The following is a 25,775-nucleotide window of genomic DNA, read 5'->3' on the forward strand; positions in this document are numbered from 1 at the left end:
CAAATACACTGAATAAAATAAATTAAAAAAGCCTCCTCCTGAACCAAGATTTTTTTGGAAAGAATTCTAAATAGATGAAAACAAACAATTTGATTTCAACCAAATTGTTGTTTTTTTGTTTTTATCCTGATTTTCACCCGAATTGTCAGTCTCAAAAATAAACACTGATACATTCCCAGAAAATATTTTTCAAATAAAAACTGACTCTGTTAAAGTTTGCCCTGATTCTTTCAAAACTGTGTACAAGACACTGTCAACCAAAGTGACTTGCATATTTTTTTAAATACACTTGAACATATGCAGCTAAAATGTCATTAACTCCCTGCTGCCTGAGTGTTTTTCAAGAGTGACACGAGACCCCGGTGTCTGTTTCTGACATACGGGTCTTGCGACCCTCAGGGAAACTTCCCCAAGCAACTCAAATCACCGAGTTTAACTTCCGTTTTGTGTTTTTGTTTTTTTTTTTTTTTTTTCACTGAAGGCCCACGTGTGATTAATGTTGAAAAGCACATAAGGCTTCACTGAAGACAGACCTGCTATTCCGTTAACAGCTCACTTTGTCCGTGACTGAATGTCGGAGTAGGACGCATGGAAGAAAAATAAATCGAATTTTCTGCTGCTGCAGACACACTTGCTCCACTTATTGCTTCCTGAGTCAGTACATTTTGCAATAGAAATTCACAATCAAGATTTTAAAGGGAGCTAAATATTTTAATCCAATCAGACAAGTGAACAAAACACTGAATATTACATGGAGCAGAGAGAAGTGGTTCTTGCCTTTAAAAGACTGCAATCCCGTCACATTACAACCCCAAATGTCAGTGTTGTCTTTATTTCTAACGCTTTCAAACACGAGGCAGCCAGAGGCTCCACTCTCTGCTGTTGGTGACACTGTCTGTCCTTTGGGAATTCGTAAAGTCTATTTACCATGGAAACATGGTTCCTATAAAACACAGACACCTGCCCATGTGCAAAGAAAGTTCTCATGACTTGCGGGATTCCAGGAAGCTGGAAGATGACAAAGTCGGACGGCATGAGGCATGGGACTCCTGCGTCGTCGGAGCTCTGGAGAGGGGAGGGGCGTCCTGGCAGTCTGACCCCTGCGGCCAACGCACCGGGCTCCCCGGTTCCCCACCCCGCCATGCCACGCGTCCCAGGCCCGGCTTGAGATGCTGTTTTCCGGAAAGCCAAGGATTCCTCCTCGGCCCACCTCCGTTCTGCAAGGAAGCTCTTCCTGCCTCTACCTTTTCCTTTCTCTGGCTTCTACAGCCCCTTCCCTCTGTGGGGCCCAGAGGCAGAGAGCCAGGCCGATGGTCTAGGGAAGCCGGGACTCTGACCTCTGCCTGCACAGGCCTGTCATTGTCAGGGGCTCGGCGGACTGCCCGGTGTGCGGGCGACCCGGCTTTGCAGCTGCCGACCACCGGGTTCTGGGGTGCCGGAGCCGGGGGACGAGGCAGGGTTGGGGTCACTTTGCTGGACTCTGCTGACCTGGAGGCAGTCCATCGAGGGCCCCGTGGGTTGGGGGAAGGCTCACCTCTGTGGCCCTCCTGGCCACGTTCCACGACGTTCTGCGGAGGACTGGTGAGGGCACCCTCCTCCTGAGCAAATCGGTGGCCTCCCGCAGCTCGAGTGGCTTGGGAGTGCCAGCTGGCCTCCCAGATCTGACTTCTACTTGATCCCACAGACAGCACACCTGGTGGCTTCTGTGCTGCTTCGCTGGGCAGGTCACAAGAGCATTAACAGGCCTGGACTTTGAGGTCCAGCTGCCGAGGTTCAAATCTCAGCTCTGTACCACTTGGGGTAAAATGTTTAGCTTTCATATCACTCGGGTCCTGCTCAAAAGCAAAACCAAAACCAAAAAACAAACAGAAAACCTTAATAACAGAACCAGCTTCCCTTGAAGAGGCAGCCCCCGCATCACCCGGCTCCCACACAGGTGACCATGAAGCCGGCCAGGTTGGCGGAGATCACGGTTGGCAAGACAGGGCCACTGGATCAATCGTTCGGCATCCTTTCTGTCCAGACAGAAAAATCAGGCCCAGGGAGATGAAGTGCACGGAACTGGGAAGTGAACGGCAGGGAAAAAACTTCTCGAGAAAGTGGTATTCAGGCCCTGGGCCGCAGGCTGCATGGAGGGGTGGGTGTCCATCCGACTCTCCCGGGGCAGAGCCTGCAGTGAGGCCCTGGCTCTCCAGCAGTAGGTACTGGTGGCTTCTCTGGACCTCAGGACAAGGCTCTAAAATGCCCCCAGCTAGAGGTGGGGAAGGGACTCTCCTCTCTCTGGCTAAAAATAGATGCTTTCTTGCCAGAGGCACATGGAACAGGACTTTTTTTTTTTTTTTTTTTTAGTGTTTATTTTTGAGAGAGAGCAGGGGCGGGCAAAGAAAGAGGGACAGAGGGTCTGAAGTTGGCTTTGCAGTCAGATGCGGGGCTCAAACTCACAAACCGTCAGATCACGACCTGAACCCAAGTCGGACACTTCCCCGACTGAGCCACCCAGGCTCCCCAAACAGGACCGTTTTTTGACTTGGCCACACTGACACAGAGAATGTGAAAATGAGTGAGGCCGGTGGGGGGGGCACTAGTGAGAGGTGGAGTCCACAGAGAAGGGATGCAGAGGGAAACTTGGGTCGGGCTGAGGCTGAGCAGGCACGTTCTGTGAGCCGGGATGAGGTGGGCTGTGTGCTTCCGGGTCACAGGCTTGGGAACAAGGCGGCAGAAAAGGCTCTGCTCAACCCCACGGCATGGTTGCCTGGGGAACAATTCAAGTCACCCAGAGAGAGACTCATTTTTTAAAGTCAAAACTTCAGAAATAAACACAAAGGTCAGGGTTTATGGAGAGAAGGCTCTCGTAGGATTTAAAATGAGAACAAAGGAAATGGGCTAGCAGTAGCAGGCATGTAGATGGGGGAGGGGGGAGCGTTTATGTCATCTGTGGACAGTGTTCTAGAAGAGCAGGTGCCAGGGTACCCTGTGGGCCTTCCTCTGTCTTGGAGGGCAGCCATGGACACGGCCGATGTGGCCACACCGCCCAGGCATGCCACGGCAAGGGGCCTTGGTGACAAGTTGAGAGGCAGAGGTCTGGGAGAAGGTGGCCGAGGGCTCAAGCCACAGTTGGAGCCAGCTAATGTCCCACGGGCATGTGCATCCTCATTGTCCCTTACAGCCAGGCCCGCATCGTGGTGGTAAGGACCACGGACCCAGCTTTCTGGAAGTCAGCAAGGCTAATCTCCCTAAGAGGTGATGGCAGACGAGCAGGATTTGGGCAGTAACTAATGCTTCTCGGTCTCTGGACATGCTGCGGGATGGGGGAGGTACCGAGAACTGTTCTTTACTGAAGATCCAGCAAACTGAGGGTGACACTTGAGTGGGGAATTAGAGACCGAGTGGTGATGTCATCGGCTGAATTAGTCATTCTGATATTTACTGAATGCTTGCCATGGGCAGGGCAGCCGTGGGCACTGGGGATGGAGAGTGAAAGGCAAGCACCATAATGGGAAAGTCAGGACAGGCTTTGCATCAGGACCAAACAAAATACCAAACCAGCGAAGAAATAGTGACAGGCGATTTGCTCCAGGGAGAGAGACCGTTCACGTCGGGGACCTCACATCTGCTCCGACAGGGCCCCACGGGGCCATGGTGGCCGGTTCCCAGGCAGAGGCCCGAGTGCCAAGAGGGGACGAGTCGGGCAGGAAGTTACTAGATGGGCCTGGGGCACAGGCACTAGGAAGACTCATAACGAGAGGTGCCAGTTTCCTGGAGCTTGGTTTAAAAAAATTCCCGCGACACCTTTCCTTTCTACTTCAGGTCTTAACCACTACTCTACCGTGCGAGTCGCGGGCGTGTGTCTTCTACCCCCAGTTCCGCTCCATTTGCGATATGCCTGTCGTGGTTTCTGCTTATCCTTGCACTGAGACGTTCCTGGAGTCTCTGAAGTTAGGAAGCGCCCGGCCCGCAGCCTGCAGTCCCTGGGTGGTGCCACACCAGGTCAGCTCCGTCCAGACTGGACAGCATCAGGTCTGGATGGAGACCCCACGTGATGGTCCACTGAGTGGGTGGCAGCCCCCGGGCTGAGTGTGTCGCTGGGGGTGGAAAGGAGCCCTTTCTGCAAGGGCTCTGGGGCAGTGGACTCCTGCTGGCCTGCTCTGGAGAGCCCAGAAGCCCCCCGGGGCCCTAAGGAAGAGGGCCCCTGAGCCCCAGCCCCCCACCCAGGGCTGCACACACACACTGAGTGCTTCCTCACCATGCCGCGGCCCCCGCCCTGTGTACAGAGCCCGGTGGGCCGCACATGTGACATCCTAATTCCCCGTCTCCTCAGACTTGCTCCCTGGAAAGGCATCATCAGTGTCACACACGCTGAGAAACCTACCTGACACGTACACGTTACCTTTTTGCGTTTTTTGAAAGAGACGACAGGCGGATTTTTCTAGTTCTCATGCGTGAATTCTGGTCTTTCACTCACTGTCCTGTCTCGGAAACCCTCGAGTAATTGTGACCGAAACTGGGTTCCCAGGAGCCCCCCACCCTGATTCTAGCTCAGGAAATCTGAGAGTGCAGAGGGCGTGCAGAGCCCGAGGCCCACGGGTCTGTCTTTCTGGAAGGTGGTTTCCAGCCACACAGACCAGACTGCCTGCCCTCCTAGGGACCTCACTCCTCGAGGTCAAGGACTGCCTTACTCATCTTCCCACGTGGTGCAGGGTGGGTGTGCCCTGTTCTGTGGAGCAGGACCATCTGCAGTGGTTTCTGGCACCACTTCCGGACATGGTTTAAGCTAACCTGAGCGGCCCCGTTGCCGGCCAGGGCAGACGAGAGGCTTCTCCGCATCCCTAACTTGTGCCTCCCTCAACCCGATTTTCAGGAGCTAGCTTTGAAACATTTATTCCTGCTCAAAACTAAGGCCAGATACACCGAATTCCCTCTTCCAGTGTGTGGGAGGTGGTTTCCACGGGGGAAAAAGTGGGTGTGTGTGTGATAATAAATTGTCTGCAGCTGGAAATTTGGAGGTTTTAGCTCGTTTTGATTTCACTAGGAATTTCTTAGGGACACTCGGCCTACATCCTGTTTTTTGTTCTGCTTTACCAGCTGTAATGTCTGAGCAGTTCTCAGTAAACAGATTCTGGCATGAATCAGGGTCTCCTTTCCTGGGCAGAGAAGTGGTGGCCCTCCAGCCACGTCCCGTCATCAGACTGCCTTACTCCCAAGACAGATGCCTGCAGTACAGATGTGTTCAGATTTAAGGCCGTAAAACAAAATGGGTTCCCTTCAGTTCCTGTCTGACAGGGGCTGTGATCCAAGGTCAGGGGGAGTAACAAGATTTTCGTGCAGTTGGTCATGTACAATTTCTCTATTTTTAGCAAAAGAATGTCTTCCTCCTTAGAAGAGGCACCTGCACCAGCGAGAAGACAAATCACAGTGAAGAACGTGATCTATTTAAACTTACTTTTTATTATCATTTTTTTTCCAGTTACCCAGCATGCCACAATCTGATTGCTGACCTGGATGAAACAGAGTGAAATAAATGGTTTACAAAGAGATATTTACATTCATCTGATTTGTTCGTGAGATGCCACAGAGCACCACGACCTTCCCGGTGGCCGGCGCCCCGGACGGCAGCAGGCGGCCAGGTCAGCCGCGTCTACTGCCCAGCGGTGCCCGTGTGGCCAGGCCCCGCGCCGGACCAGGAGACCTCCTGCAGTTATGTTTGCAGAAATGGCTTGAAGTTAACTGTGTTCTGATAAATCTGCTCATTTGTATCCTGTTACACATGTGAATTTCAATAAATGAACTTTTTTAAAGACCTGAATTGAAGCGTTTCCTTTTTACCTTGTAGTGATGAACGAAACACACCAAAAAGGCACATATTTTAACTAGGCCAAAGGGCATTAAGGACCAGACTTTCTTCCTGCCACTCACGTTTCTCTCCCTCCTCATGAGCTAGACACCGTCCTTCCGCTTCTTAACGCTCTGAATCAACATCTCGTAAGGCTCCATCGTTTACCATCCTGCTAATCTGTGCACAGTCAGGAGACGCCAGGAAGCGCTGTTCTCCTGTCCGCTCCGTCAACAACAAGAACAGACAAGAACGCGTCTTCGGCTTGGCGGTTTGGGTTTCTTCTTCAGTGTGCGGTTTGAGAGGAGCCTGAAAATGTACTTCCTGAAGTGACACAATTGACTTGGAGTTCTACCAGATGTCTGTAAACAGATCATTGTTTTAGCTTCAGATAGTATTTCTACGATACACAGGTGAGCCCTCAAATGCTGGAAAGTAATAAAAATGGGCGCTGAAGATGCTGGGTTGTCTCTGAGGAGGACAAGGATACACCACAGGCTGCAGGCAGGACAGGGCCCTGACCTCAGGCCGCTCTCCCGGCTGGCAACCCAGCACCCTCGCCCTCGCCCTCAGCGTCCCCCACCCGTGCCTCTCAGGACGGATGGTGGGGGGGCGGGGGGGGGGATTCAGCGTTGGAGGTGGGGAAATGATACACACGCAAAGACCGTTCAAAAGTCTCTCGAGCACGGACGAGTTCAAGCCTGAAAGAGCAGAACGTCTACTCGGATCCAGTTTTCGATCTCCTCAAATGTGCTAGACATAAAGGGTGTCGCAGAAGGTATGTTAATTGTCCCTAATTCTGTGTTAGGACTACAGTAAATAAATGACACAATTCTAAAAATAGCACCTTTAAAGAATTGTAAGAGGTCGCTTTATTTTAGCCTCCTGGATGTGTCAATCCCAGTGGTTTTGAGAAGAGCACGTGGAAGCCTGCCCTCAGGTTTGGCTGTGTGACACACGCATGCCTGACTCACTTTGGTCCCAAAGCCGTTCCTCTACTTAGCTTAGTCCCAGAAGCCAAGCCAAGTTTCTACGATAGCAGGCGTATGAGGTAAAATCGGAAAAAGGCCCCATCCAAAATGCTTCCAGGTAATCAGACTGTGGTACAACCGCCCTACCCGTCTAGCGGCCACGACAGAGGTGGTTAACCTGCCGACACACGCTCTCAGAAGGGAAGCGTGCGGAGCAACGCGTTCCGCATTCTCAGGAAGACGTCACCGCCGAGCGACGCTCCTCAAGAGAGTTCCGGGTCCAGACCATCTGCTGTGAAGACTGTTAGGTCCTGACTGAACACATCTCCAAGGAGACCCGGTCCGTCCCTGACTTCATGGGAGACCTGCCCCGAACCCACCGCGGCGCGGTCGGCGTCTCCCCTTCGGAAGCGGCCCTTCGAGTCTGCACGACCACACTACTGCCACGTCACCGAAGTAACAACATAATCCTGTGTGTGCGTTCGGGGCTACAAGAAACTGCTGTATTTTCCTGTCACATTTTATGTAGGGTAGGTTAATACCAGCTGGAGCTATTAAAAATCTCTTTGTTTTCCAGAAAAGATTTTCTGAGATTACAGAACCACGTCCAACAACAATAAACAGAGAAGTAGCAGATTGACATAGTGCTTTATTTAAGCTGTCTGTACGAAGGAAAATAATGTGCATCCCTATCATATACGTGTAAAAATACTAAGGATGTACAGTGTACAAAAACAGTTTCTTGTAGTTATTTCACATCCTTGTGGGTCATATACTTAAGGAAATGAACAGTTTTAGTTTTAGTATGACCAACAGTAAGAGTAATACAGTTTCTTGGGTTCATAGTTGCGTCTGCTTAAAATCCTTAACCAGATGACTAGATCTTGCGCGGATCTAATGAAAGAACTAGCAAGGTCAAGAAATGTCACAAACTATAAAGCTACAGGGAGGTAATTCAATTACCAATTTAGAGGTTTTCTTTTTATTTAAATAAATACTTTACATTTCATGCTTGCCTGTAATGCACTACCAGGAGCAAGATAAGGAAATTCTACTGTAGACAGTACAAACAGTAGCAGCAAAGTGTGTACGTTGAGGTGTAATACAGAGACCCTGCAGTTAGTAAGGGAGGCCCTTACCTTTGTACTCTAGGAGAAGCAAGGGGCCCCTGCAAGAACAGTCAGCTTTAAGAAGCCGGAAATCAGGTACGGGAAAATGGAAAATACTGGAATAATGCTATGTAATTAGTGTAGAAAGCAAAGCTGTGAGCAACCTGCCAGAAATCCAAGCAGAAATGGCCAACTTCCTCCCAGGTGGCTGCACTGAGACAAGAGGGCAGACTTCACGAGAGTTAGTATGGGGTGGAGTCCACAAAGTCTGAACCGAACTCTGATAGAACGATCCCGGGTTTCAGGCCTTGCCATCTGCCGGCGGCCCATGCCACAGCCACGGGCAGCCTCGAGGGCAGGTGCAGAAATCTCCAGAAATCTCCCTCTACACACACGTGTTACCTGTCGGTCCTCGGCGCCAGCTGATTGAGACCTGGGGGTGAGAGCGGGGGAGGGGGAAGTCTGGAAACACCTCGGTGCCTCTGACGGATCTCGAGGCCGAGAGTGACTGGGCCTGGAGAGCTGGCTGGGAGGCTTGGCCAGCCCGGGGCACCGTCCACGCGGTCCTTAACCTTTAGGAAGTGTCCTTGGCCAGGGTCATGGAAATCACCTTAAGGTTTGGGGGGGGTGGGGGGGAAAGCTATCGAAGTGCTTAGTGTACGGGCCCCCCCCCTTTTCCTCGAAAGGGACGGACGCTCCGCACAAACCTCGGCCAGCCTCAGCCGCCTTCTCTGCCTCTCCCTGTTCCTCTTGTATATAATGGATGCGAGACAACTTACAGGACATACCTCCTAGTCTACTTTCTAGTCAAAGTGAAACATTCAACATAATTCCAAGGGAAGAAAAAACAAAAAAGTGAAGCTACATGTGTCAGAAGGAATGAACTACCATTTCCTGTAACTTCCTACTCGATGCTGAGGATGAACTTCACTCAGGTAGAAATATGAAAAATTAGGATAAAACCTATGTCTGAATATGTCTTAGCTGCCTTAGTAAAATGCCCTTTAACCCCCTCAGCCCCAGTGGCCCGCCCACCGCCAGCAGTGGCGTCTCCTGTACAGACCACACTTCCAGCGTCACGAGGCTAAGACATCTGCGTATGAATATGATTCATCCTACTCAGAAAGTCACTCGCTCTTGCGCACAACGCATCTCGACAGTGACAGCACGTCATGCCGCAGTCTTCCACGGGGAGCTGTCAGATCACGTGACCGATCCATCCCCACGAACGCTCCGTGGGGCCGGCTGCCAGCTTCCGCAACAGGGCCCCCGGCCCCTGGACTTCATAGGCTGCTTTGGAAAATGTCAGCTCCTAGCACCAAAGGGTTTAATCTGAAGATCATCATTAATGAAGGAGAAAGATGAGGTTTGCATACATGTCCCCTCTCAGTGAGAAATGTTGGAATTGGGGGACATGAGTATATACAGAAAAAGAAAAGTTGGAGGTGTTCTTTTTTTGTGTTGTTTTGTGTTTTCCCTGATGGCTTAATTCAGTGATAAATGTACCATGAGCGGAATAAACACACCAGGTTCTCACCCCTTACTGCCTACTTTGTAAATACTCGAGATGCGTTCCTTTTGCCAAGTCAAGTTGGTTTCTCACGGTCACGCGGGTCTCGGTTTCCTCCCCCGCGTTACGTCGCCAGGCGTCAGAGCCTTTCCATCCTCGAATGAGCAACACCGACATCCTTCTGTCTCATTAACCCCTCGGCTTGGAGAGTTGGGGATTTTTCTCACTTTCAGCACCAAGGGGTTAAATGACAGCATCTCTTCTCCCAAAGCCAAATTCTAACCAAGATGTACAATTTCAGAGCCTCGTCCGATTTTGTCACATAGGAGAAAAAGTGCATGCCTCTCATTGGCGTGTACATCCTTGCACACGGGTCCAAATAAACTGCAGTGAGTCTATTTCATGTAAGTTGGCGCTGCATTTGCTAACATGACACACAGTTTTCTTCACTAAGAAATAAATACTACTGCAATATAAACAAAATCATAAAAGGACATTCAAAGATTTAACATCCGAGAAAAAGCGAATTCACGTAGAACTCAAAGTAAAAACTTAAAACAAATAAGGCAAACACCTGTTTACCTCGGTGTACAAATTTTGGTGAAAAGCAGGGTCATTATACCTGTCTACATTCTTCAGCCATCAGAGGTGATAAATATCAAGAAGGGAAAAAGGTTTCCAAGCACAGGGAAAAAAGAAAAATGCTCTCTGGTGCAAATGGTTTCATAGCCCCTTTAAGTGACCTGCCTCTGCTGTGCATATGCCTCCTTCCCCGGAAGGACAGTGTTCGTCTGCCGCCAGCCGCCAGTGAGGTCTGGACGTCCGGGTGGGGCGGCAGGCTTCCTCGGCAGCGTCCGACAGGGATTAAGTGTGTGTCTATCGAGCTAGCTCAACGGTTGGTCAGGCCTTCTCTCGGATGCTTCCCTACGGACTCCAGCCAGGTCTGCGTGCGAGTTCCCCACTCTGTGCACTGATCTGATAGGCTCTCCTACAACCCGCATATGCACATCACCACCCTGCCGCAATCGCTTACTCTGAATTATACGCTAAATCTTCTTAGTCTAATTAGTTTTTGATTTATCTTCTAGAAAGTTAAAAAATGTACCTAGACTCAGTGTATCTCATTTAGCCTTCACTGTTAGGGAAAAACAAAAACCAAAAGATCAAAAGATGACAACTGTGCACAAGTGAACAATGGCGGGCTCGTGACTTCCAAAGACTGTAAAATTACCTCTTAAAGTTGCTTATAGGACAGTAAGACAGTAGCAGCAGCAGCATGAGACCGTAGACGGAGATACAATTTCATGCAAAAACAAACAGGTGTGTTTGCGTACAGGTGTGTTCTCGTGGGGGTGTGCGTGGGCTGGGGTGTCTGGAGGCGCTCCTGCTTTGTAAGAGCTACGACTGGTGTGGTGTCCAGGAATCATCTTGAGGAAGAAAATCCAGGATGACCGTGAAGGAGCAGAATGAGGGCCTTATTCCCGGCCGCTGGCCGAGTAGGAGAACTGAGGGAAATGTGGCCGCCGCTCGCTGTCCACACCGTCCATGCCGTCCTCGTCATCTGTGGGCAGAAAGCGGCCACTTAGCGTACGTTTACCTTTTGCACCACCATCTCTGGTCTTCTTAGTTTGAACTTCTAGCATCATGAGGATTAACAGAGGCAACGAGCTCCTAGAAACTCGGGTTTGTCAGCAAAACACAGACTAAACTTAATCCCCAAACAATCTCACTTTCAAACACACGATCCACAAAGAGATAACATCAAATCATCTCCTTCAAGACATGACCATCTTGGGGCGCCTGGGTGGCGCAGTCGGTTAAGCGTCCGACTTCAGCCAGGTCACGATCTCGCGGTCCGTGAGTTCGAGCCCCGCGTCAGGCTCTGGGTTGATGGCTCGGAGCCTGGAGCCTGTTTCCGATTCTGTGTCTCCCTCTCTCTCTGACCCTCCCCCGTTCATGCTCTGTCTCTCTCTGTCCCAAAAAAAAAAAAAAAAAAAAAAAAAAAAAGACATGACCATCTTAAGACTCAGGATGCTGTGAAAAAAATACTATTGAAGAAAAGATTTTTTTTAAATAAGAAGGAACAGACGAGATTCGGTAACCCTCAATTTCACGAAACCGCGCATGTCAAAATTACAGGGATCAAACCCTAAGGCACCGTGTTTGTCTAGAATCCGCTACCAACTGCCTTTAAATGTGCGTATTTTTTTTTCATGGTGCTTTAGGTGTGACTGCAAAATAAAGCTTCATATGGGCCCTTAATTTTACAGGACTCATTATTTACTCTACATCTCATATCTGTCTTTAGTCACCATTCCCAATTTCCCTAAAATGCAACTTTAAACCAGAGTAAAGAGAGGGTAAGATGTCAGCATCCAAACACTAGCTCCTCGGGAAACCAACAGCAGAAAGACACTCGAAAGCACAGAGGAAGCTGCTTTCACATTAGCCGCCCTCATCTTCCCTGCCTTCCGGCATTTGAAGGATCTTAAATGGTCACCCAAGCCCTTCTCATAACCGTTCTGGTGACTGAAGTCCCACCCAGCAGGAGGCTCTTCCTTGTACGTTGTCATGTGTTCAGTCACCCCAGTCCACACCATCCCCTGTGCACCTGCTCCGGGCTCTGGCCACCCTCGGGGTTCCACGTCTGTGCAGGGGTGACCGCAAAGCCCCTCCTGCTCTCTCCCAGTGTGCGGGGGTCACGTGCTGGCCCACAGTGAAAGCCCCAGAGGAGGCTTTCAAACACCCAACCTTTTTTGCTTCAAGCAAAATAATTCCACTTCCTCAAATACATACAGGGAGTACATTGCTGATTCCTTGGATTTTCCAGCCTAAGAGCATGTATGTCACATCATGGGAGAAATCACAGCCTGTCACACAAGGATGACTCTCTGTGCTCCTCGATGACACACATTCCTCTGGAGAGCAAACGTTTCTGCTCTTGCCTCACTGTGCTTCTTCTCAATATTCTATTTTGAATACAGAAGATTCTAGAAAGGGATCAAGTTGCTAACCATTTTTGGCCTTGAATGTAACAGAAAATATCACTGGATTAGGTGGGAATCAGTCCATGGAGAAGATCTGTGGCTTCCTGCTCCGTGTAGACCATGGACCTCCACGGGCTTCTTTCCTGCTGCTGACAAGCATATCGTCAGCATTTCTAGAAAGCCCTGTGATTTGGGGAAATCTCTGCCTCCCTATTATCAAATATTTGCTAGGCATCAAGCAAACCACATGCATCATTTAGATGAAATACCTTCCACAGTATTTTTAGCTGCACAAGAGGTGGTAGGGGCTGGGGATGGCCTGTTGAGTCACAAAGTATAAAAACTCTAGAGAAAAGGCAGCTGAAAGCTTAATGTTCAAATTTGGAGCATTCTGCGCGAATCACATTTCAAGGCAAGAGTCTTCCCCACCAACAGCTTTGTTTGGCTGCGTGTTTTTCTGCGCCATGAACGAGCAGATTGGCTGGACTGCCCGTGCAGGAGGCTGGGCAGAGAGGGGACTGTGCTATGCTGCCCCTACACCACACGGGAGCCACACAGGAGGGGCCAGGCTTCCTTCCGAGGAGGAGCATTTACTGCTCTAGGCTGCACGACGGCTGAGAATTAAGAGTCTTCGTTCTGTAGCTTGAGTAATAATCACATTTTCGAACACGAAGAAATCTCAGTCTCACAGATGAGTAGGCCAGGGCCCCACACCTTGAAATTCTCTAATGCTGATGACCCCATTCCCTCAGGACAGCTGCCTCCTGGGGCCAGTATCTGATCCTTCCCTGAGGAGGTGCTCAGGGGAGGCAGTGGCAGCCCTCTGATCTGCACAGGTGGGGGGCTGTGGAGGGAGGGGACAGCAGCCTGCCCGAGCCAGAGCACGCAATAACACACCGTCCACAAACAGGTTTCTGCTCTGAAAGCTGGGTCGCAGGGAACCATGCTGACCACACACAGGACCCACACTAAAAACACGAGACCTATCTGGTACAAGAAAGCAGAGGTCGACTCCCCAGTCCGCATCAGAATCTCCAGTCCGAGGAACAATCCATCGCCCAATTTTCTTAGTGTTTAACAACTATAATTATATGGTATTACAAGCTACTAGATCTCAAAGAAATCCTCTTTTCCTGTATAAGGGAAGGCAGAGGACCATTCATGGGTAGAATGCAAGACGACACATTCCCAAATCTGTTCAACTAACACCAGTGAGAACAATCTGGCACGTGACCACAGCTGTTTGCAGGGAAGGAACATTTTGTTTAACTGCTGATTTGTTCTAAAAAGTAACTCCATTCTGCCTCATAAAAGCAAGGTGGCAAGTGGGGAGACAACTGTCACGTATCATGGAGGCTTTGGGAACAAAACCTCCGCGTGTTAGCCGCTGGACGGCCACGGCCATCCCAGCACCACCACTCAGAGCTGCAAGAAAAGATCAAGCGAAATGTAATCAAGCTTGGGGTTTCACCAGATCTCCTTTGATTTGGCCTCCTACGAGAATCCAGGATGCACCCGGGGGACATCCAGGTAAAGACTGGCTGCTGTGGCCCTCCCTCCACCAGGCGCCCCCTGGCCTCAGCTGGCCCTCACTCCCTCTGCAGAATCAGGAAACCAGACGCCCAGTCAGACGCAGGACTCTGCTGGACTCAGGTTTCTGGGTTCCGATACCCGAAACAGCCACACGTTCATAGGTCGATTCTGAGGTCCACCTTGGAAGGTACTACAGTGTGTAGGCCTCCTGCTGACCCCGGTCTCACACTAGAAACACACTTTATACCCTTTCAATCAGCGAGTCACTGGGCAGATACAGCGTTCCCCACGTCTAAAATGACACGGATGCTGTTAGTGACAAAATGCTCTGTCACGACATTCCGTTCTGCTGACCAAGAAGCTGAGACGCCGGATTCAGATTATATTCTGGAAACTGTGCTGGGTCCCCCTCATTTTCTAAGTTCTAGAAATCAAGCCACAGAGGATGTGTTAACGACACGCTCTCAGCACGACCAGTGCCATGTGAGTCTGGAGTGTGGGGTGAGGCTGCAAGTTGAATCCTGGAGACACCTAGGCCTTGACCGCCAGGGCTTCTAAATCAAGTCAGTATGAAGAAAGGACTGATGGCCAGGGCAGCACCTGCCACAGAGCCTGAGGTTTAACTTACTCGTAGTCCTGGATTCGGGAGCTGGTCTGTGGGGTCCCTTCCACTCCCTGCATCATATTTTGGCCTCCCACAGTCCTCCCAGATTCATACCCACTCTTCTGCTGGGCGTTTACTGTACTGGGCCTGTCACCACGCTCCAAGCATGCATCACAGGACACAGAACACTACAGACCGGTTTGTGTGGCACTTCAATAAAATCAAAGCTACGGCCATTCAAAGCTGCACAACTCAGGTGCTTTTCCCAAAGAGATGGCTTCTCAGGCACACAGCAGGGGAAAGTCGGGGCCCGGGGACATTAGCCAGCCCTGCATCCTCTTTCCCAGAGGGCAGAGTGACCCGCCCCTTTCCAGGGATGGGGTGGCAGAGTCAGGACGTGAACAGGGGCACCCCCAACCCCAGTCTCTTCTCATCCTTTACGGTTCCCTTTGCCTTGCATTTCAGGCTCACCAGGCTCATCCTTGCTGGGACTGGACTCCCACCTTTGGAAGCAAAATATGTTCTCGTGGCTTTGCGTTTACAGACTGTCCCTATTTCTGTGACTTTCAAGACCACATACCTAGTTGTCTTAAAAGAGTCCACAAATTCCAAAGCTCTCTTTACTAGAGAAAATGGTCTCGAAGAGGTGGTGGCTGACACAGAGACACGTTGGGACCTCACCTTCTAGGCTGCTGTGGGTATGACGTGGGGCGGCGAGAAGAAGCACAAAATCCTGGACGCGGGTGGAGGCCATCAGTATGATCCAGTATGATCTCTGGAAAGAGCTGGCCACCTTCTGGCCGGGAGCCTACCCTGCCTCCCACCATAATGCTTATTCATCATTTAGTCCCCTACTATGACAGTATCATTATCAATGAGTTTCTTTATGTTTGTGATTGATTTATATATTTGGGTGCTTCCACCTTTGGAGCATAAATGTTTACAACTGTTAGGTTTTCTTGGCGGACAGACCACATAATTATGATATAATGCCCTTCTTCATCTCTTGTTACAGTCTTTATTTTAAAATCTAGATTGTCTGATATAAGTATGGCTACTCCAGCTTTCTTTTGGCGACCATTAGCATGATAGATGGTTCTCCATCCCCTTATTTTCAGGTGTCTTTAGGTCTAAAATGGGTCTCCTGTAAACAGCACAGAGATGGATCTTGTTTTCTTATCCTATGTCTTTTGATTGGAACTAGTTTAGCCCACTGACGCTTAGAGTGAAAGATATGAATTTATTGCCATTATGTTGCCTGTAGAGTTCATTCATTTACTATATGTTTACTGAGCACTGACACTGGGCCAAGTGCCCAGCTAGCAGCTGAGGCCAGCAGTGAATAAGAAACCAGGTCGTTCTTCTCAGGGTTACTGCTTTCTAGTTGGACATATAGACAGTAAACAAAGGAATAAACACATTAACTGGAAGACCATCAGCAATCGTCAACGTAGAGCATCAAGGGGGGCAGGAGACGGTGTCCAACATGCTGCACCGTTCTTTAGATGGGAGGTTAAAGAAGGCTCTCTGACAAAGTGACCTTTAAGCTGCGATGTGAGGACAAGTAAGAGCTGTTCATGCACACGTCGAGGGAAAGAGCACCGGAAGCAGGACAACGCTTAGCACACCAGTGCTGAGGCACGGTAAAACACAGTGAGGCACGGCGTGCTCCAGGGGTGGCTGAACGCAGGGACGGGGGGCAAGATGGAGCAGGAGAAGGCCGGGATCAGACAGGCCTGTGGGAGCCAGTGGGATCAGTCGGATTTAGAGTACAGATTTAGGGAGCCACCAGAGGGTTGTGGGCAAGGGCAGGATGTGGTCTGATCACAGGTGACAGCATATCCAAATGATGAGGCCTAGCAAATGTTCTATGGCGGAAAGTGCTCACGGGCCCACCCACCATCTCACTGGTGCTGCCCAGCATTTCAGACGAGTGGATTGCCTGCCACGGTCCACTCTGGGGCCAGCGGAATCGGTGCCACGGCCTGTGCCCACCATTCTGCTCACGCGGGCCCTGAGCTACCTGCCCACGACTGCACAGGGTGTCCAACGTGGTCTTCAACTCTTACCATTGTAAGATCAAGACAGAACGGAAGCCCGTCGTCCAACTGGGGATATACCCTGAGAAGCACTTCAACATACTAATCTTTCACAACTTGGCCTGGGCCCCGGCAAGGCTGCTGACACTGACTGAGGGACTCGGGCAGCTCAATTTCTCTTTGGGTTGCAATTTCTTCCTTTATAAAATTAAAGTTAAGAGGTTCTTAACTTGCAGCAAATCTTAAGAAAGAAAAGCACACTTATGCGTATCATACGTAATTATATTTTTCACTTCAGGGTGTGTTCACAGCCCCTTGTTGTCAGGCCCCGGGCCCGGGGCTGGAAACCCCAGACCATCAGGTGGCCACGTCCGCTGCTGGAAGAACACCGTGCCTCAACCTTCCCGCTCACGGACCCTCGCTGTGAACAAGCACTTCCGCTACCCTGCCTTTCGCAAAGGAAAGAGGGGGGAAGAACAGTGGGAAGGGACCTAAAGGGAAGAGAAGGAGAGAAAACTACCACAAAGGGATTGTGAGCCAAGAGACGTGTGACTGGAAGACATCTGGCTTTTCAAGCCTGCCCCTCACACTCAATTTTATCCTCGCTGCTGAGCTAATGACGACAGACACACAGTCCTTTGTCGGCACGAGAGTGTCTTGTCTGGAAGTTTTAACTGGTACCTTTCTTTCCTTGAAAGCCCACGTGTTTGGGATATTGATCGAAGAGTGTGCACATACTAGGGTCTGTGGAATGATCTTACGTGGTGCATGAATGTTTAGTTTTAACACACGTGTAATTCACTTTACTTGTATCAAAAAGTTACTAGCAAACAAAATTATGTCTTTACAGATATTAGTGCTTAAGACAAAGCTAAATAAAAACAGGGTGATTCCATTTAGAGTGAATTTAGAACTATTAAGAACGCAGGAAACTAGAATTAGCACGATTCTGAGGGTGGTCTGGGAGTGAGCAGTTGGGGACGCACAGCAGGGTCTACCTCAGAATCCTCTCAGCGGATGGCAAGAGCGCGCTAGAATAGTAAGCAAGGGCTAAGTTGTCTATAATTTAGTCTGTAATTCTCAGGCTGCAATTTTTCTTTATGTAATTTTTCTGGCTCCCAAAAACGTTTCTCTCAGCTACTTCAGCTACTGTCTTTGGTATTTCCACTTCAGAACTCCATGTTCTTTTATGAGAGAAACAGAAAGAATGCACTCAAGCAGGGAAGGGAGAGAGAGAGAGAGAGAGAGAAAGGAATCCCAAGCAGGCTCCTCACTGTCAGTACAAAGCCCAATGCGGGGCTCGAACTCAGGAACTGCGAGATCATGACCTGAGCTAAAATCAAAAGTTGGAGCCCCAGGGACTCCACATTCTTAAGTGGAATGGAGTAAGTCACTGTGGACTTTGATCTTGAAAATATCCGATAAGAAAATATCAGGGGCCCCCTGGGTGGCTGAGCTGGTTAAGCATCCAACTTCAGCTCGGGTCATGATCTCATGGTTCATGGATTCGAGCCCCATGTAGGGCTCTGTGCTGACAGCTCAGCCTAGATCCTGCTTCAGATTCTGTATCTCCCTCTCTGTCTGCCCCTCCCCTGCTCATACTCTGTCTCTCTCAAAAATAAACATTAAAAAAAACTTTTTTTTAAAAAGCGGCTGTTTTCTTCAATTATAGTCAAACATTTTCAACTATTAGGTTTACTTACATTTTTCAGGTGGTGTTATTGTAATAGTCTGAGCTGTAAATTCTTCATCAAAATATCTGGTATCTGTCTCAGATGTTACTTGAGGCTTAAAAGGAGGTACAAGCTGCAAGAAGAAAGAACAAGAGTCCTGTTAACAGATTGCAATTTAGGAAAATTAATTTCTAGGATAAAATTAGGGAGCAAATAGTGAAGTGAACAGTGCCAGAGAGACCACACTCTGAGTCACTGTGTATGGGAGACGTGGCGTTCGGCTTCCCAGTCAACAGTCGGGAGCACAGAACAGGAGGTACTTGGTTGTTCTGTATAAAATTGGAGGGATTGTGTGAAATAGAACACATGAACACCAAAGAACAGGGTGCAAAGAGGATACTGAAAAGTCCTAGTTTTTCCCCCAGTAACAAACACGCACACAAACCATACAGATGTAAACCCCTGTAACAAAATGCAGGCTCTACCCAGTGCAGCAGAAGCACGACCTGCCCTCGGTTCTCTCGCTGGCGCCTGGCCCACCAGGCTGTATCATTAAGAACACAACCTAGTGACAGTTATTCCAGGTCACCGGGTGCTGCCCCTGTCCTTGGCACAGAATGACACCTGCTTACTTCAGATGGGCGTTACCTCCTGCCCCTGCCCTGGGACGGGGGTCTTGGTAGCCCCTGAAGTTAGGTGCAAACGTTGCGTCCCTAGGTTGCATCAGATCCTTGTTGGGGACAGTGACCCAAGAGAGGGTCAAGAGTGATCACTCTAGGAACTGACAGAGCTGGATTCTTCTGCCTCAGACCTGCAGCAGGTGTGGCACTGGGGAAGCCTGGGGCTGCTGAAGGTCACAGAAGCCACAGAAGCCCGAGCCTCTGTGACCTCCACTGGCTGGGGTGTGACTCCTGCTTGTCAGGGCTCTGGCCTCGCAGGAGAGTCTACAGATTTCTTGTTCACACAGGGAGTCCCGACCCAGGACCTGGAGTCAGAGTACACGCTCTCACGAGTACCATTCAGAATACGAGATACTGCTTTTATTGTTTTTATTTTTTTAAGGTTTATTTTTATTTATTTTGAGAGAGAGAGAGAGACGGAGGGGGGGAGGGAATGGGGGAGGGGCAGAGAGAGAATCCAAAGCAGGCTCTGCCCCATCAGTACAGAGCCAGATGTGGGGCTCAGACTCACAAACCTCAAGATCACGACCTGAGTCAAAGTTAGATGCTTACCCGACTGAGCCACCCAGGCACCCCAGGAGACACTGCTTTTATAATAAAATTCCCGTGTGTACAGAAAAACAGGAAACAGAGTGATAGAAATCAATATGTTTTATACAAATTTTACGAAACACACAACTGGCTTTAACTCAGTGCATTTTCCCACTCTTACTGTCACCAAATTTATGTTAAATAGGCAAAAATCTTTAAATTATTCTCTAAACAGACTATGTTTTAAAACACCAGGGGCTGAGCAGAATTAAAAGCGCATTTTCAGAATGAAGGACCACACCTGTTTATGGCCCATGTAACAGGGCATTTTTAATCTCTTTTCTTCTTATCATTCCTTCTCTTTGCCCCCAGTGCACAGCCCTGGTTATTAGCAAGCACTTTTGGGGGGACGGACCTAATCCAGGTTCCACTCGTCACTGGCAGTGGCTTCGGAACAGCAGCCTGGTTTTCTTCCCACAGCCTTGATCTCACCTGGGCCAAGCTCCTCTGTCACATGCACCCTGCTCTGGGATGCTCCCCAGGCCACGCGGGCACTCGCTCCATTGACGGAAGTCTTCCCTCTTCCTCTCAGACTCAAGGGCGTTCTTACACACACGGGAACAGCAAAGGTGATCGGGATCAGAGAACTTGGGGCTTTCCTCTTTGAAGAAGGAGGGGTCACTGCCTCTACCTGCAGACAACTGGAGACTGGGGCTCTGGTTGAGTCACCATTTTCCAAATGCTCAAAAAATGGTTCCTCCACGTCCTTCCAAGCAAAAATTCGCCACAAGAAACTCTTCTTGGCAGAGGTGGGTTTCTGGGCATGTGCCATTGGCTTTGCTAACCTCTGCCCACCCTTCCCAGCGGCCCCCCTCTGAGGGCAAAGACTGACCTTCTAGTTGGGAGAAAAGCTGCCAGCCTTTCAGGTGACAGCCAGAATGGTCACTCAAACAGTTTTCAAAGGTCACAGGAGGCTTAAGCTGGTCGCTGCTCAGATGTCCCAATGCTACAAAGGCTTACCTGGCCTCCTCTCCCAGGTGGCCGCCCTCCCGTCCCCTTCTATCCTCACACTGCTTCATTTTCCTCCAAATGGTGTTTCAGCACCTGACTCAATACACCTACGCACACACATGCAAAACAGACTTACATTTGTTTACCGTCACTGCCATTACACCTTCTCCCAATAAAACAGAAGCTCCGTGAGGGTGAGGGCTGACTGACACACAATAAACTGTACATGTCAGGAGTGTACAAAGTGACATGTTTTGACACGTGTACTCACCCAAGAAACTATGACCAAAATCAAGATGGAGAAACGTTTGTTTCCTCACGAGCCCGTTGTGAGCTCTCTCTCCCTCCTCCGTCCCTGCAGGCAATGACTGACACGCTTTGTGCCATGATTGATTTGTTTGTATTTTCAGGACTTGTATGTAAATGGAATCGTATACCATGTATCCTTTCTCTGATTTTTTTCAGTTAGCACCATTATTTTGACGTCCGTCTATGTGACTTCATGTGTCAACAGCTCATCCACTGCATGGCTGGGTGACGTTCCGTCATACAGGTGTACCGCCATCTGTTTACCCATCACCTGTCAGTGGACATCTGGGTTGCTTCCAGTTTGGGGCTATTACAGATAAAGCTGCTAGGACTCTTGAGGTCCAAGTCTTTGTACAGAGATGAGATTTCATTCATTTTGGACACATACCAAAGAGTGGAATGGCTGGGTCACATGCTAGATGTACATTTAACTGTTTAAGAAACTGCCAAACTGTTTTTGCAAAGCGGTCGCTTCATGTTATGTTACTACCACCAGTGGATCAAAGTTCCACTATGTTCTTGCCACTACTGGTTCGGTTGGTCTCTTCAGTAAAAGACATTTGGATGTGCGGTGGTATTTCACTATGGTTTTAATGTATTTATTTCCCTAATGAATAATCGTATTTTTCATGAATTTGTAACTTCTTTGGTGAAGCGTCTGTTTAATATTTGCCCCACTCCCCTTTTTGTCATGAAATGCAGAGTTTTGTTTTTTTTTTACACACAATCTGCGTGTATGTCTTTAATCAGATTTACGATTTGCATATATTCTTCCAGTTTGTGACTTTTCCTGTCATTCTCTTAACAGTACCTCCTGAAGAACACACATTCCTAATGATGCTGTCTGATTTGTCAGTTTTTCTTTGTGGATCACACACCACTCTCATCTACGAAGTCTCTGTGTAACTTAACACTGCAAAGGTTTTCTCCTGTATATTCTTCTAGAAGGCTCTACCTTTAGGCCTATGATCTGTTTTGAGTTAATTTTGTATATGCTGCAAATTCTTTTTTAAAAAAGTATGTATGTGCATTTTACCATCACAATTTGTTGGACTGAGTGATCTTTGCACGTCTATTCCAGGTCAATTAACCAGTTATGCATGGGTCTAGATTTCTAGATTCTCTGTGGGCAAATAAAGATGTTATCTGTCCAGAACAAACTGTCCTGATTCCTGTAACTTAGTAAGTCTTGAAGCTGGGCAATGTAAGCTTTCCAACTTTCTTTTTTGTCAAAATTGTTCTGGCTATTCTAAGTCCTTGGCATTCCAGATGAATTTTAGAATGAACCTAACAATTTCTACAAAACAGCTTGCTAGCATATTGATTAAGATTGTGTTGAATTCATGTATTAATTTTGAGAGAACTATCATCTTAAAAATACTGAGTCTTCTAAATCATGAATGCATTAGATGTCTCCCCTGCTGTATATTGTCTTTAATTTCCTTACAATATTTTTTAGTTTGCAGTATGAAGGGCTTTCATCTTTGTCAGAAGTATCCCTAAGTACTTCATATTTCTGTTGCAGTCATAAGTGACATTAATTTCCATTTTGGATTGTCCGTTGCTGCTGTATACATTTAGTTATTTTTGTATTGTGCAATCTTTTGTATATTTAGCTTGTATCAAACAACTAATGAGTTAAACTTTAGTAGTTTTTTTATAGATTCCATCTGATTTTCTATATAGGTAATAGTGTTGTCCCTGAATAAGACAGACTTACTTCTTTCTTTCCAATCTGAATGCATTTTATTTCTTTTTCTTTACTTCTTTTCCTGCCCTGGCCAGAAACTCCAGTACAATGTTGAACAGAGTGAACATCTTCACTTTGTGAAAATCACTCAGTCTTTCCCCACTAGGATATTAGTGATAAGTTTTCCTTAGATGTCCTTTATGAGGGCAGAGAAGTTTCCAGTTCCTGGTTTACTGGGAGCATTTTTGTTGGTTTGCTTTGTGTTTAAATCAGATGGATGTTGGATTTTCTCGAATGCTTTTTTTTCCCTGCATCCAGTGAGATAACCATGTGTATTTCTTAGTTATTGTTAATATGGTAAATTTCAGTAGTTGGTTTTTAAATGTTAAACCAACTCTGTATTTCTAGTATAAATCCCATTTGGTGATGATGTGCTATTCTTGTATGTATTGCTGGATTTGATTTGCTAAAATTACATTAAGTATTTTTGTATATAATTTCATTAAGGAAATTGTTCTATAGCTTTCTTTTTTTGTATTACCTTTGCCTGCATTTGGTATCAGGTTAAGCTAAACTACTAGAATGAACTGGGAAATACTGCCTTATTGCTCCAGAGAATTGAAGATTTGCATAGAATTGATACTATTCCTCATGTAAATGTTTGGGAGAATTCACTGGTGAAACCAAATGGTTTGGGAGTCTTTTGTGGGACGAATTTTAACTACAAATGTAATTTCTTTAACAGGTACAAGGCTATTCATGATATCTATTTCTTCTTGGTAATTTGTGTCTTTCAAGAGATTTGTCCATTTCAGCAAAACTGTTGGTTTTATGGACATGAAGATTTTCATACTATTTCCTGTTACCCATTTAATACCCATAAAGTCTATAGTGAAGCCACCCCTCTCATTCATGATATTCATAACTTGTCTTCCTGCTTTTCTGTTCACTTTGGTTAGAAATTTCTCAATTTTGTTAATCTTCTCAAAGAACCAGTTTTCTTTTCATTGATTTTATTTTTTTATTTATTTTATTTTTTTTTATTTCACTGACTGCTGCCCCAATCTTTATAATTTCCTTTCTTCTGTGTAATGGAGTTTAATTTGTTCTTTTTTTCTAGTTTCTTAAGGTGGAAGATAAGGTCACTGATCTTGGACCTTTCTTCCTTTCAAATGCAGTCCTTCAGTGCTACAAATTTCCCTTGACGTATTATGTTAGCTATCCCACAGCAGAACAAGCTTTGTTTTCATTTTTAGTCCATTCAAAATCCTTTCTAATTTCCCTTTTGATTTCTTTGTTTGACCCACAGATTATTGAAGATTGTGCTGAGTTTCCAAATACTTGAGGATTTTCCATGTATCTCTGTTTTGATTTGTTTTTATTCTCTTTTCATGCTTTAAAACTATTTGAATCCTTTAAGATTTATAGAGTTGTTCTGCTCAATGGCAAACGATCTATGTGATCTTGAGGAGAATGAATACTGTTCTGTTGTCGGATGGGGTTCTGTGTCAGTTAGATTAAGTTGGTGGATGGGATTGCTAAACTCTTTCATAACCTAACGATTTTCTCTCTGCTGCTTGTATCAATTATTTGAAAACAGGCATTGACATGCCCAACTATAATGTGGATTTACTTGTTTTTTCTTTCAGTTCTATTAATTTTTGTTTTATGTATTTTAAGTTTTGTTATTAGATGCAAAAATAATTAAGGTTTTTTACATCCTCTTGATGAACTGATCCCTATATCATGATGAAACAATCCTCCTCATCTCCGATAACATTGCCTTGAAATCTTCTTCATGGGATACTGATACAGCCACTCTAGTTCTTGATTAGTATAAGCATGGTACATGGTTTCCCATCCTTTTGTCTTTATCTATTTGTAATTTACATTTAGATGGGTTTCTTGTAGGCAGCATACAGGTGATTCTTGCTTTCTGTCCAACCTGACAATCTCTTTTAATTGTGGCATTTAGACCATCTGCCCTCAGTGTGACTCCTGATATGGTTGAGATTAAATCTACCATCTTGCTAGTTGTTTCATACTTGTCTCATCTGGGACTTGGTTTTGCAGTGATGCCACACCCCCAGTTCCTAGAACAGCGCTTGCCACTTAGTGGCACGAGTAAACGAAAACATCGATCTTGGGGCTGGAGGGAGCTGTCAGAGAGCATGCAGTCTACCCTTGTAGAAACAAGGAGATCGAAGCACACTTAGTAAAATGACTTGCTGAAGATGACACAAGTAACAACCAGAGCAGCAAACCCTCCCTCTCCCAATCCCAAGCTCTCTCTACCGCGGCGCCTGGAGAGACACGGCATGAAAACGCCTTTGCCTTTGACTGCTTCTCTGGACGTCAGTCAAAGTCAAGACATTCGTGCTGGGAGCGTATTTCCTCCCCTCAACTCACACACAGTAGCAGAAGAGGACCCAGTAAAATAGAAACATCCACACAGGGAAGCGAGAACCCTATAGGGAAAGGGATGAGAGAGAACATGCAAAGAACCACCACAGGCCCCAACAGAGGTGCTACCACGCAAATCTGGGGACACCGAGCCGCGGTTTCCTCAGAGCTCCAGGGCAGGTGTTCACTCTAAACCACTGAACACATTTCAAATATTTAATTCTTCTGGGCTGAACTGTGCCCCCTCCCCCACATCCAGATGTTGGGAGTCCTAATCCCCAGGGGCCGTGCTGGGAGAGATGGCCTTTCAAGAGATGACTCCATTAGAACAAGGTGTCAGTGTGGGCCTCAGTCCAACCTGACAGGTGTCCTTGCAGGAAGAGGAAATGTGGACACACACAGAGACTCCGGAGGCACGCACAGGAAGAGGAAAGACCACGTGAGGATGAGCAGGTAAGGTGGCCGTTCACAAGCCAAGGAAAGAGGCTTCAGAAGAAAGCAACCAACCCTGCCAGTCTCCTGATCTTGGACGTCCAGCCCCCAGAACTTCAGGAAAACCAACTTCCATGAAGTCACCCAGTCCGTGGTACTTTGTCATAGCAGTCCTAGCAGATGATCACATCCCATTTTATTTTTGCCTTTAAACCAGTATCATCTTAATTTTCCCTCCCTCGCTCAGGACATATTCTCAAAACACTCCTGTGCCAACTGCAAACTCTCGTTTAGGAACGCGGAGGTACAGGCCAAGTCCAGAAACACTCAACTCCACACCTCAGCTACCTACTCGATGGATGGCCGCGGTGTCATGAACTGCCAACTTGACCTATTTTCCCAACAAACGTGATAAACCTAGGACATCTCTTTCTTTGAAAGCTAGTCTGTTTTCAGGATACGT

The 25,775-nt window shown here is 47.6% G+C and overlaps 2 protein-coding genes across 12 annotated transcripts in view; one reads left to right on the forward strand and one right to left on the reverse strand.

Annotated features, from left to right (window-relative positions):
• SDCCAG8 (SHH signaling and ciliogenesis regulator SDCCAG8) overlaps window positions 1-5,803 on the forward strand; it is a 245,817-nt gene extending 240,014 nt beyond the window's left edge. For 4 of the 7 annotated variants that reach the window (XM_019422827.2, XM_019422853.2, XM_053909393.1 and 1 more), the window contains 2 exons: window positions 1,685-1,800; window positions 5,465-5,803. In XM_019422827.2, the coding sequence (XP_019278372.2) occupies window positions 1,685-1,756 (72 nt within the window). In that variant the 3' untranslated portion in view covers window positions 1,757-1,800; window positions 5,465-5,803. Of the gene's footprint in view, window positions 1-481; window positions 625-1,684; window positions 1,801-5,464 lie in introns of those variants that run through there. The other 3 variants (XM_053909391.1, XM_053909394.1, XM_053909392.1) reach the window with 2 other exon arrangements.
• A 1,627-nt stretch (window positions 5,804-7,430) lies between these two features.
• Window positions 7,431-25,775, reverse strand: part of AKT3 (AKT serine/threonine kinase 3) — a 305,975-nt gene continuing 287,630 nt past the window's right edge. For all 5 annotated transcript variants that reach the window (XM_053909401.1, XM_053909402.1, XM_053909400.1 and 2 more), the window contains 2 exons: window positions 18,287-18,389; window positions 7,431-10,981 (listed from right to left, as the gene is read on the reverse strand). In XM_053909401.1, the coding sequence (XP_053765376.1) occupies window positions 10,896-10,981; window positions 18,287-18,389 (189 nt within the window). In that variant the 3' untranslated portion in view covers window positions 7,431-10,895. The remainder of the gene's footprint in view (window positions 10,982-18,286; window positions 18,390-25,775) is intronic.

Source organism: Panthera pardus, unplaced genomic scaffold (genome assembly GCF_024362965.1).
Source record: "Panthera pardus isolate Hobbes unplaced genomic scaffold, ASM2436296v1 HiC_scaffold_21, whole genome shotgun sequence".
NCBI lineage: Eukaryota > Metazoa > Chordata > Mammalia > Carnivora > Felidae > Panthera > Panthera pardus.